Source organism: Ruditapes philippinarum, unplaced genomic scaffold (genome assembly GCF_026571515.1).
Source record: "Ruditapes philippinarum isolate M1 unplaced genomic scaffold, ASM2657151v2 ctg319_1_1_1_1, whole genome shotgun sequence".
Lineage (NCBI taxonomy): Eukaryota > Metazoa > Mollusca > Bivalvia > Venerida > Veneridae > Ruditapes > Ruditapes philippinarum.
The window spans coordinates 270,321-283,382 of record NW_026857916.1 but is presented as its reverse complement, the minus strand read 5'-3'; the positions used below and the strand labels follow the sequence as shown (position 1 = coordinate 283,382).

Here is a 13,062-nt window from a genome sequence, read left to right as displayed (position 1 = left end):
GTTCACTCTTCTTATCTCAAAATTGAAAATAAACAAATGTTTGAATGTATGATCAATGACTATTTGAAAGAGAATGTTCTATTCTATACAATCATGTTTGTGTACTTATTCATGCACTATATATTACTAAGAATCCAATGACTTCTGGTAAATTTAACTGCAGTTAAAGAGAAAAACCTAAGATACTATGAATTCACTTAATTTGGTGGGCATGAAATTTTGCGGTTTTGTCACAAAGAACATATTCGTGGGTTAATTTGATGCGCATGAAATTTTGTGGTTATGTCACAAAGAACATATTCATGGGTTCTTAAATTTGTGGACTGTTTATATCTAAATAAAATAGAATAAAAAGTAAAATTTAAATAATGGGATACAAAATAATCTTATAGCTGACGAAATTATATTTCATTGGATCTTAAATTCACATACAGACCTATCCTTGAAAACCACAAAAATTAATATTCCAAGAATATTAATGATTTTGTAATAAATCCAACAAATTGAAGAATTTTTAAGAAAATTACCTCACTATCTTTGAAGAAGAGATTAAGTGGACGCATGTTAATTTCTGTCAGTGTCCAGTTAGACAACCCACTACTATCCATACTCATTGGTTTGTTGACCAGTCCATGTCTGTAAGCTAGCCCATGAGGGTCTATATACAATATCTGAAATATAAATCACACAGCTTTTCATTTTCGAGAGAAGAAAATCCAAATGAAAACAGTAAGCATTAAAGGAGTAAAATATAGCTTTGTTTCTTATTATCATCTGTCGCTACTTTATTTGTTTCGTTTTTACATCACACCTACACTGTAATGGTCATTTGGTGTCATTACTGCTTATATGATTGGTGCATTATTTCAGGCATGAACAGACACCTGAGTTGAACCATCAACACTCCCTAAGCTTGTTCATTGAAAGAATCCAAAGGCTCTGACAAAATTTGAACCAACAGCAGTGAGCTCAAAGGGCAACTAACTAACACCAAAATATACCATAAATCAACATGCAACAATATTTTTCAACCAAGGTAAACATGTCAAGTGTATAAACTTTCATCTATATCTTGTAAGCTGATACTATTGTGGGAAGATATTTATTTCCCTAAAAGATCATTAAAGTATGACAAAAGGCTGGATGATAGATGACCAATGATTATAAAAGATATTCATGGAAATTTTGCAGTTAGGTGAAAAGGTTTAAAAGCATATTATGTTATCAAAACAAAATTTATCAGTTCTGAATTACTTTCACTATTAATACATTTTACTATTATAACCATTATTACATAATAAATTTAGTTCAAGACTACCTCAAACTGGCATTACTATAACTAAGTAAGACAGCTAAAAAAATTAAAAAATTCTTGTCTGTCATGCTTGTTAAATACTGGAAGACATTATTATCCCATCAGTGTACCATGATTCTATAATACTAGAATGTTTTAAAGCGGAAAACTGCTATTTGATTTGAATGACAATGATATGAATGACAAAATTAATGCCTTTGAGACAAATTGTTCCAAACCATGCTGTGACAGAAAAAACATGATGATGTTACAGAAAGAACAACATATCTGTGTTGAGCTGACGACTACAATCCATACAAATAAGGAACATTTGATTCCTACTGACCTAAACTAGAAATGCCACTGTCATGGATTGAATACCCCCGCATACCACTTTGTTAGAATCAACAGTGACCATTGAGAGCTCAAAGACAACCTCCCTGCAAAATCTGAGGTTACTAAGCCAGTGCATTGCTAAGTTATGTATTCTACATGCTTCAAATGTGAAAATGTCAAAATCAATACACTGCGGACAGGCATTCTTAAGCATTTGAGCAGACAAGCTTATTATAGTAAAAATCCCTGTGACCTTGACCTTTGACACAGTCACCTAAAAATCAAAAGGGGTCATCTACTAGTCATAAACAACCTCAATACCAAATATGAAGACTGTTGACCAAAGCCTTCTTAAGCAATTGAGCGGACAAGCTTTTTTTAGTCAAGGCCCCTGTGACCTTGACCTTTGACCCAGTGACTTCAAAATCAATAGGGGTCACCTAATGGTCATGATAAACCTCCATGCCAAATATGAAGACTGTGGGTCAAAGGATTCTTAAGTTATTGGGCGGACAAGTTTTTTGAAGTCAAGACCCCTGTGACCTTGACCTTTGACCCGGTGACCTCAAAATCAATAGGGGTCATCTACTAATCCAATCTCCTACGCAGTGATCTCCCCTTATCAATACAGAGATCTCTGCAACCATGGTCCAATATATCAGAATTTCTGATATTTTATATTTTTTAGCTTTTGAATTTGATTTTCATTATTTTGTATACCTTTGATATTTTTTTGATAAACTATAATGAACTTAGGTATGAAAATTTAAAATAAAACAGAAAGAGAATAATGATGTTAGATTTTCTATGTAACGGTCGCTTTTACATTTGAATTTCAACGTTAACTCATGTGACTTTCATCATCATGTGACCTCTGCGAAAGCAGTGATTACAATCTGTAAAGGGAGGTAATCACTGTGAGGAGTTTGCTACTAATTATGACTATCCTCTATGCCAATTATGAAGACTGTGGGTCATAGGATTCTTAAGTTATTGGGTGGACAATCTTTTTGAAGTCAAGGCCCCTGTGACCTTGACCTTTGACCTCAAAATCAATAGGGGCCATCTACTAATCAAGACTAACCTCCATGCCAAATATGAAGACTGTGGGTCAAAGGATTCTTAAGTTATTGGGCGGACAAGAAAAAAAAACGACGGATGCCCGATGGCCGGCCGAACAAACTGATTCCAGTATACCCCCCTTACAACTTTGTTGTGCGGGGGTATAATAAATAGGGTGCCTCACATCCTTAATATTATATTTTGTATTCTTATTATCAAGTCTTATCAAGTCAAGAAGGAAAAATATCATGACTGTACTGACCTCAGCTGTACCACCATCTCTCTTGATACCCAGACTTTCACCTTCAGCTGACCTCTGGATAGCAAACACCTTGGCATTTGGTAGTCTTCGTATTGAGATTTCAATATTTTCAGCTAAAATAGAATAAATTATAAAATTTGATGTTATATCATACAAAATCATGACTAGTTATGATCAGTAAAAAATTGTAAACAGCCCTAATTTGGTTTTTTTACTCTCAATTCAAAATATACATTGTCAGAAATGTTTAAACTGACAAATGGAAAAAGATATTTAAAAAATCTTTTTTTATCTATCAATTTATACATACAATGTATTACCTACTAAGTTGTCAATTTGAACGTTTTCATTAACACTCTCATTTGACAGAATATGAGCCAAAATATAAAAACAAAACATAGAATACTTAGTATTTAAATAAGTACTGACTCTATACTGTAGACTTTTTAATTTGAAAGCTAGCACCAAAAGCAAATTTTCTTTTATGGTTAGATTTTATGTTGCACCAACATTCTAAAAGGCAAAATTCCAGCTTAACTGGTGGAGAAAACCTCAGGTGCCCCTTTTTGGATTATATCAGGCACAGACGGGTACCTGAATAGAACCACCGACATTCAGTCAACTAGCTTACTAGCTTAATAGCTTTCTCACATGATAAAATTCAAAGACATTGTCATGGCTGGAACCTACAACAGTGAGTGGCAAGTGGTTTGAAGTCAACAACCTAAAAAACTCGGCCACGGATACCCCATCTAAAAGTGAATAGCATAGAACAGTATGGAGCCATTCCAGCCTGTATGTAACATCCATATAGTCTGATCTGACTCTATACATGGAATGTAACAATTGATAATATTCTTATTTTGATTCCCCAGTAAATATAGGATATTCAAGTTTTTTTTAATAAATACCGTATTTATCATATTTCACTTGTGGGTACTGCCACTCATGAAATATTTATTTTCCACAAGATAAAAATAAATCCTGTTTTACAGAAAAGAAACTTGAATTTACTTGTTTAACATTACAATTTGAAAGACTTTCCCTTAAATTTTGTATATTGACAGAATTTAGAAGAAAGTAGTCAAGCAAGAAACCAGTGAAAATATGGAAAATGAAAATACGCATTTTTTCCCCATATTTATTAAAATATTTCTCAATAATTTATTTATAAGTAAATAATAAATGATTATGTTCAGTTCCAGAAACATTAAAGGCAGACAAATCCATTTTACAAACTAAGACCTCAGTTGAGTCCCTTTAAAAATCATGATAACTTGGTGCAATAAAATTGTGACTTGTTAGGTTTGTTTTATGTTTTTTTGGGCAGATTTTAATTATTGGTCATATCTCGGCAGTCAATCCAATTAACCAGCTTTCTTTCGGATAACTAACCAGTTATGAACAATTTCTCCACAACTGACAAACTATTTATCCAACAAGATTTCTGAATTAGCGGTGACAAACAAATGTCTATAAAACTCAATGTTCATGGAGAAATAATGCCACGCTCTGAGGATATGACCCACTCCCGGATTATTTGTTATGAACAATATCGAAATATACAGTCATACCTGATAATCTTCACATCTCCAGTGTTTATTCTAAGATTCGAAAAACAGGGGGGGGGGGGGGGTTTTTATCGAAAAGTGAGAATTTATTACATTTGTTGATCTTTTCCCTTCTTTGTCTATTTAAAATTTTCCCCCTTCCTCTCAAAAAATAGGGGTGAATTCTCAAAAATAGGGGTGAATCCCCCCATGGCCCCTCCTAGAATAGACACTTCATCTCATCTGCCTACCTTTTACATTCTTCACCAGTTTATGAGCAAATGAAAGATCTGTAACTTGTACATCATTGATTGAAATAAGTTGATCACCTATATGGAACTTATCATAGAGACGTGGAAATTTCTTCACATCCCAACCTGCAATCCTGTAAAAACAGAAAATATATATAATAAGTTATAAAGATCTTTTACAGGTTATATGGCCCTATATAAATGGTAAATGTTTGAATACTGACTTGGGTTAGGCCATCCTTAAAAAAATGTTTGTTTGCAGTAACGCGACCGACTCACAAAATTTGACCCTACTCAAAAGTTTTTTTCATGGTCTGGATAAAAATTTATTTTTTTTTAATCAGAAAATTATGCCTTGTGCTTTGTTTTTGTTCTTTTAAAGGTTAATAGAAGAAATGGGTCGGGTTACTGCAAACAAACATTTTTTTAAGGATGGCCTTATATTGCGAACAACCGTTTATATATCTATATGGCCATATAACATGTTGCGAATCTTTATAACAATTTTATAATAATAGAAACTTTCTTTTTAAAAGGAAACAAGAAATTTCTTCACAAATTGAGTACAGTCATATACATTGTATTTAAAACTATATTAATGTCATAATTATTCAATGAAAAGCTAATACTAATAAACACTTACCAATTTAGTGTTTGAAATTATTTATTTCTATAAAACTGTCAATTTACTAGACTGATTAAATTTAGTCTATAAAATTACCTAGTAAATGTGTTATGATTCATTTTAAAATACATGTAACTGCAATTCTATGGACAAAAAAATAATTTCAAACACAAAATTATTTATTTTTGCCATTTTATATTGCCAAAGATAAATGGTTGTTTGCAATATATTATACTGGTATGTTGACAATATTAATCCTTGACTTCTCACTTCATATTTAATTAACCACATTGCTGTTTATAATAAAATACCTGTGTGTTTATGGGCCGGAGGTCTTATTATGCAATAAAACCTGAAGTAAACTGAATATCTTACAAATAACAGTATTCTATTTATTAGCATACTAAAATATGCCTAGAAGTTTTAGTTTAAAAATCAGTACAGATTTAAACTAGAAATGTGTCCATAGGGCAGGGATAGCTCCACAAAATTCTGAACAAATCCAAAGTAGAGTTTTATTTTAGACATGTTTACATTTTGCTACTTTTATGACAAATAATTTCAGATACATCGCTACTTTCTTCATGTAACACGCAATTAATATTATCTAAAACCATTATTTAAACATTATAAAACTGTCTTTTCCAAACAAGTAAAAATCTATTAGTTTCTGAGGCATATTATTATGTGCCTTTAAGCTCTCTTGAAAATTTTATCATTCACATTGACTTATTTTCATCAATTATAACAAATACTGATGTTTACCATATTTTGCTGAAACATTCCACAAGAGCTAGACCACTGAGAAAGTGCACTTTGGATAAAACTTTCACAAGTCCGCCAGTAGATTCTATCTCGGATTTTAAAATGTCCACCTGATTCTGTTTCAAGTTCATCACAGTGACCGCTGATGACTGGTTTATGGATTGTTGGCGTGATGCCAAGTGAATAGTCTTTGGTCTCGCACCTCCTGCTAAAATAAATGAATGAATAAAAGAATTTTTAATAACTTATTCAATCATTATAGATCTTTCTATTGTTTAAGAAGACTTTGTTTAAGTAATATTTTTTATTTTTTAGAGCACAAGTAGGCTTAGAGGACTAAGAAATGGTGCATTTCACGAAAATAAAAATCTTATGTAAACAGAATGAAACGAAATTAACAAAAATAAGCGACATGAATTTTGAGAACATGAATACTTATTTCTATAACTCATACAATCTATGAGGCACAATACTCGTTTTTATAAATCATAAAATCTATTGCCCCGGTCACATATTCACGGATAATGCCACGGAAGAGCTACGGTCTAATCGTTCACGGATTACTACGGAAATGTGAAATTCCGTAGTCCGCTACGGTTCCAGTACGGACACACAACGGTATGAGTACGAAGTCCGACGGATTTACCACCAAAGTCCCCCGGAGAGACACGGATTGCTACGGACCGACACGGTTTAATACGGAGCGACACGAATCAGGACGGACGCACTACGGATACACTACGGTCTGCTACGGTATAAGCATGGGTTAGTACGAATAAGTACGGTCTGATACGGAGAAGAACGAATTGCCACGGATCTATACGGACTTAATACATCCTTCCACAACCTCTTGCTTGCTCATTTTCAAAATGCCTAAAAAAAAGAACACCTAGAAAACGAATTGCAGCGTTCAATGATTTTGGCGCTGAGGTTTCAGCCTAATCGCGTCCGAACCCCGAGACACATCAGGTCCAATTAAAGTGAATTTCTTGAAGGACGCTGGATCCTCAACAAGTTCGACCATGAGAACCTCATACTAAACATGAAGGGGTCTTCGTAAAAGCCCATCTCTAGTCCACCATCTCGTCTGTCTTCTAATACCTGATTAGATATGGACTAGTAATTATTAATGAAAAATGTTGATCAATACTGCTTCTCTTTTAATTTTAAGATTTGCTGTTTATCTTAAAATTACATTAATTATCGTGATGTTTATGTAAAAAGCTTGTTAATTAATCTTATTATCACTCAAGGGCCAGTGTCCGAGGCTTATGAGACACTTCGTTTTATGTACATATTTACTCCATTTTTACGATCCAATGTTTGTAAAATATGTAACATTAAATGTTATTCTATTTCTTATGAATTTTAGTACGATATTAATATATTTTACTTCTATGCATGTCATCAAGCAACTCGACCACTGCCTCCGCATTCTGAGCCATTTCAATATAAAGTTGCAGCCAGTAAATGGCAATTATCATTTATTAAATGTTTGTGCAAATACATATGTCTGTTTTTAACAAGAAGGTAGTATTTATACACTTGAAAAAGTGATACTTTATTCATCCGTACTAAACAGTGGTGGGCCGTACCATTCCGTACCGTTTCGCGTTGCAACGCAATAAACTGTATAAGACCGTGCTAATCCTTGCCTCTCCGTAGTACAACGTATTACGATCGTGGCTTTCCATGGCAATGCCGTATTAATCCGTATTAAACCGTAGCTTATACATAGGGTAACCGTACAAATACGTAGTTCCCCGTACCAAACCGTGGAAATCCTTGACAAGTTGGTGGACTACGAATCAGTACGGACTATTACGGTTTTCGTACGGACCAGTACGAATCAGTATGGATTAATACGGACTAGTAGGGATACGCTACGGTTGATTTTCCGTAGCAAATTTTTGTGCATGTTCAAAAATTGTCAAGGATCGCTACGGATATACAAGGACTACTACGATTGATTACGGTTTCAATACGGAGAGCTACTGACCAGTACGGGTAGCTACGGACGATGCCGGAATTAATCCGTGGCTCTTCCGTGAATATGTGACCGGGGTATATGAGTCATGGTTTTCAGCTACCTCATAATCGTTTACTTATTTCCCTTTTCCTTGTTACCTTAGATTATCATTAACATTTTAAACAAAATGAAAACTGCTGACAGATGTGTCATCTCTTTCATAAAGTTACAATTAGGAACAAGGAGGCATCCATGATTGTTAAAAAATATGATTTATATCATCACTCAAGGGAATGTGTTATAAAGAGTGAGTAAGCGGAAAAAAAATTAAGTGAACCCTCGATGCTGGGCGTAAAATGAAATGTACTATGGTAATCCCCAAATGAAGTTCACTAGCTACAAATGTACCTTCATATTTAAACACCTTAGCGTAAATGGTATGTACTGTATTAATTTTGATTTATGATGGTTTTTAAAAACAAGAGGGCCATGATGGCCCTGAGGTCGCTCACCTGTATGAAGGCCCCCGGAGCGGGGCCAGTTTAAACCCCAGGGCTTTTATTTGAACAAACTTGGAAGACACCCATAAGAACATGTTTCATGATGTACACACTTATAATGAAAAACAATGATCTGCCCTCCCCTACCCCCGACAGGGCCAATTTTAACCAAGGGCTTTTATTTGAACAAACTTGGTAGACACCCATAAGAAGATGTTTCATGCTAAACATCTAAGCTGTAGCTCATTGGGTTTTTTAAAAGAAGATTTTTTAAGTTTTTACTATACACATATAGTTAAAAACAATGACACCCCTGGGGCGGGGCCAATTTTGACCACAGGGTTTTTATTTAAACAAACTTTGTAGACACTTACTAGAACATGTTTCATGCTTAATATCTAAACTCTAGCTATTTGGGTTTTTTTCAAAGAAGATTTTTAAGTTTTTCCTATACACATATAAGGAAAATCAATGACCCCGGGGCAGGGCCAATTTTGACCCCAGGGCTTTTATTTGAACAAACTTGGTAGACACTCACTAGAAGATGTTTCATGCTTAATATCTAAACTCTAGCTATTTAGGTTTTTTCAAAGAATACTTTTTAAGTTTTTGCTATACACCTATGTAAGGAAAATCAATGACCCCCGGGGCGGGGCCAATTTTGACCCCAGGGCTTTTATTTGAACAAACTTGGTAGACACCCATTAGAACATGTTTCATGCTAAATATCTTAGCTCTAGCTCTTTGAGTTCTTTAATAGAAGATTTTTTAAGTTTTTACTATATACATATAGGGAAAATCAATGACCCCCTGGGGCGGGGCCAAATTTGACCCCAGGGCTTTTATTTGAACAAACTTGGTAGACACTCATTAGAAGATGTTTCATGCATAATATCTTAGCTCTAGCTCTTTTGGTTCTTTACAAGAAGATTTTTTAAGTTTTTACTATATGCATATAGGGAAAATCAATGACCCCCTGGGGCCAGGCCAATTTTGACCCCAGGGCTTTTATTTGAACAAACTTGGTAGACACTCACTAGAAGATGTTTCATGCCAAATATCTAAGCTCTAGCTCTTTGGGTTTTTTAAAAGAAGATATTTAAAGTTTTTTCTTTCGGTTGCCATGGCAACCAGAGTTCTGCATGGAATTAAATTCTTTGAACAATTTTTAAAGGTGACCACCAAAGGAACATTCCTGTGAAGTTTGGATGAAATTGGCATAGTGGTTTTTGAGGAGATGTCATTTAAAGTAAAAGTTTACGGATCGACGCCGGACGGCCGGACGCCGGACGAAAAGCGATCACAAAAGCTCACCCTGTCACTTTGTGACAGGTGAGCTAAAAAAAAAAAAAAAAATCCCCTATTATGCACGGCACTTGTTAATAGTAAGTTTCAAAATTGTTAGATAACTTACAAATGCTGAGAATATTATGACACTAGAAAACTGTAGAGAAGACTTAAAGATTATGTATACTGGTCAATTATAATAATAAGATAAGGAAATTAATTATGCTGAGGTAGTTAAGTAGAAAAATAGCTGTAAAAACATTCATGTTTATAAAAATTACATTTATATTATGTTTTCTGTCAAGTTTGAATTCATGTTTTATAAATAAACAACATATGAAAAAACATGAAAATAATAAAAAAAGAAATACTTCCTAAAGACCCAGCATCCATCCTTTATTTAATGAATTCCGAACTAAAACTTATTGAAACGTTAAAACATTTAAATTCATATCTAAAAATAGCCTACATTGTGTCGACATGAAAACGACAATCTTCCACTTAATATACACAATGTATCTATTCAATATATGATTTGACATCTACAAAGAGGAAGATTGAAAATGACATCACGGATATATTTTCAGGCAAAAACATTCATACATTACATCATGACTTTATAAAATTTCATGTCTCTCAGATGAGTTAACAAGGAACAGTCCATTTGAAAACAAGCATTTGATAGTATTGCGGGCAATACAGTAGTCCCCTACCGGTCCCTCAAAAAGTTCTTTAATTGTCATACACTCCTGTGTATTGCCATTTATAATGAATTTGAGGATGAAGTCTGTATTTGAAAATATCGACCACAAAACATAATAAAATAAGTTTGTTTATATCACAGTAATGTGTTAAGTTTCCATGCTTAGTAAGGAAATTATGTTTATACAACCTTGTCATATTATTACGATGTGGGATTTTAAAGTAAATCCTATAAGGAATGAAGAAGTTGGAGTGAAAATACCAGTTTCTCGAAAAAAATCTAAGTTCAAGGGGGACATAATTCTGGAAATAGTCTTGCTAGAGTATTTAACCTTCTCAAAAATGTCGAGTGATAATAAGAAACATATATATGAAGTTTGAAGTAGATACATTAGGAAATAAAGAAGTTATTTAAAAAAAGACAACATTTTTTCCCCTAAAAAATCTAAGTTAAAGGGAGGTAATATTAATATTTTTTGTGCTAGAGTTATAAACCTTGTCACATATGATGTGGTTGATGACCAGGAACTTATATTTAAAGTTTGAAGTAAACACCTTAAGAAATAAAGAACATATAGTGAAAAAGCTGAAAAATTTAAATCAGAAATCTTGAAATTCAGGCTATTTGTTGCCATAGCAACCAGAATTTTCAACATAGGAAGAAAATAAAAAGATGTGCATAATCTCCAGACTGCCATCTACCCATATTTCAAGTTTCATAAAAATATTTTCAGTACTTTTTGAGTTATCACTGGATCCAGTTTATGTGTTAAATTTGCCATATTTTCAGACTATTTGTTGCCATAGCAACCAGAATTTTCAACATAGGAAGAAAAAAAAAAGACGTGCATAATCTCCATACTGCCATCTATCCATATGTCAAGTTTCATAAAAATATTTTCAGTACTTTTTGCGTTATCGCGGGACCCAGTTTTGTGGACGGACGGACTGACGGACTGACAGACTGACAGACAGACAGACAGACAGACGGACAGACAGACGGACAGACAGACAGACGGACAGACGGACGGAGGGTAAACCTAAAGTCCCCTCCAGTTAAACCGGTAGGGGACTAATTAAGGGATATAAATATCAAAATATAACAAGAGGGCCATGATGGCCCTGAGGTCGCTCACCTGTATATAGGCCACCACCCCCCCCCCCCGCCCCCCACAACTTTGCAGGGCCAATTTTGACCCAAGGGCTTTTATTTGCACAAACTTGGTAGACACCAATAAGAAGATGTTTCATGCTAAACATCTAAGCTCTAGCTCATTGGGCTTTTTAAAAGAAGATTTTTTTTAAGTTTATACTATACACATATAGTTAAAAACAATGACACCCCTGGGGCGGGGCCAATTTTGACCCAAGGGCTTTTATTTGAACAAACTTGGTAGACACCCATTAGAACATGTTTCATGCTAAATATCTTAGCTCTAGCTCTTTGGGTACCTTAAAAGAAGACTTTTTAAGTTTTTACTATATGCATATAGGGAAAATCAATGACCCCCCGGGGCGGGGCCAATTTTGACCCCAGGGCTTTTATTTGAACAAACTTGGTAGACACCCATTAGAACATGTTTCATGCTAAATATCTTAGCTCTAGCTCTTTGGGTTTTTTAAAAGAAGACTTTAAGTTTTTACTATATGCATATAGGGAAAATCAATGACCCCCTGGGGCGGGGCCAATTTTGACCCCAGGGCTTTTATTTGAACAAACTTGGTAGACACTTATTAGAACATGTTTCATGCTAAATATCTTTGCTCTAACTCTTTGGGTTCTTTAAAAGAAGACTTTTTAAGTTTTTACTATATGCATATAGGGAAAATCAATGACCCCCTGGGGCGGGGCCAGTTTTGACCCCAGGGCTTTTATTTGAACATACTTGGTAGACACCTATTAGAACATGTTTGATGCTCAATATCTTAGCAATAGCTCTTTGAGTTCTTTAAAAGAAGATTTTTTAAGTTTTTACTATATGCATATAGGGAAAATCAATGACCCCCCGGGGCGGGGCCAATTCAATTGACCCCAGGGCTTTTATTTGAACAAACTTGGTAGACACCCATTAGAACATGTTTCATGCTAAATATCTTAGCTCTAGCTCTTTGGGTTCTTTAAAAGAAATTTTTTTTAGTTTTTACTATATGCATATAGGGAAAATCAATGACCCCCTGGGGCAGGGCCAATTTTGACCCCAGGGCTTTTATTTGAACAAACTTGGTAGACACTCACTAGAAGATGTTTCATGCCAAATATCTAAGCTCTAGCTCTTTGGGTTTTTTAAAAGAAGATATTTAAAGTTTTTTCTTTCGGTTGCCATGGCAACCAGAGTTCTGCATGGAATTAAATTCTATGAACAATTTTTAAAGGTGACCACCAAAGGAACATTCCTGTGAAGTTTGGATGAAATTGGCTTAGTGGTTTATGAGGAGATGTCATTTAAAGTAAAAGTTTA

At 34.3% G+C, this 13,062-nt stretch overlaps 1 protein-coding gene across 8 annotated transcripts in view; it reads right to left on the bottom strand.

Annotated features, from left to right (window-relative positions):
- Window positions 1–13,062, bottom strand: part of LOC132751519 (uncharacterized) — a 50,682-nt gene that overhangs the window by 5,963 nt on the left and 31,657 nt on the right. For 6 of the 8 annotated variants that reach the window (XM_060741699.1, XM_060741701.1, XM_060741702.1 and 3 more), the window contains 4 exons: window positions 6,146–6,353; window positions 4,756–4,889; window positions 2,955–3,067; window positions 528–671 (listed from right to left, as the gene is read on the bottom strand). In XM_060741699.1, coding sequence (XP_060597682.1) covers window positions 528–671; window positions 2,955–3,067; window positions 4,756–4,889; window positions 6,146–6,353 — 599 coding nt within the window. The remainder of the gene's footprint in view (window positions 1–527; window positions 672–2,954; window positions 3,068–4,755; window positions 4,890–6,145; window positions 6,354–13,062) is intronic. The other 2 variants (XM_060741703.1, XM_060741705.1) reach the window with 1 other exon arrangement.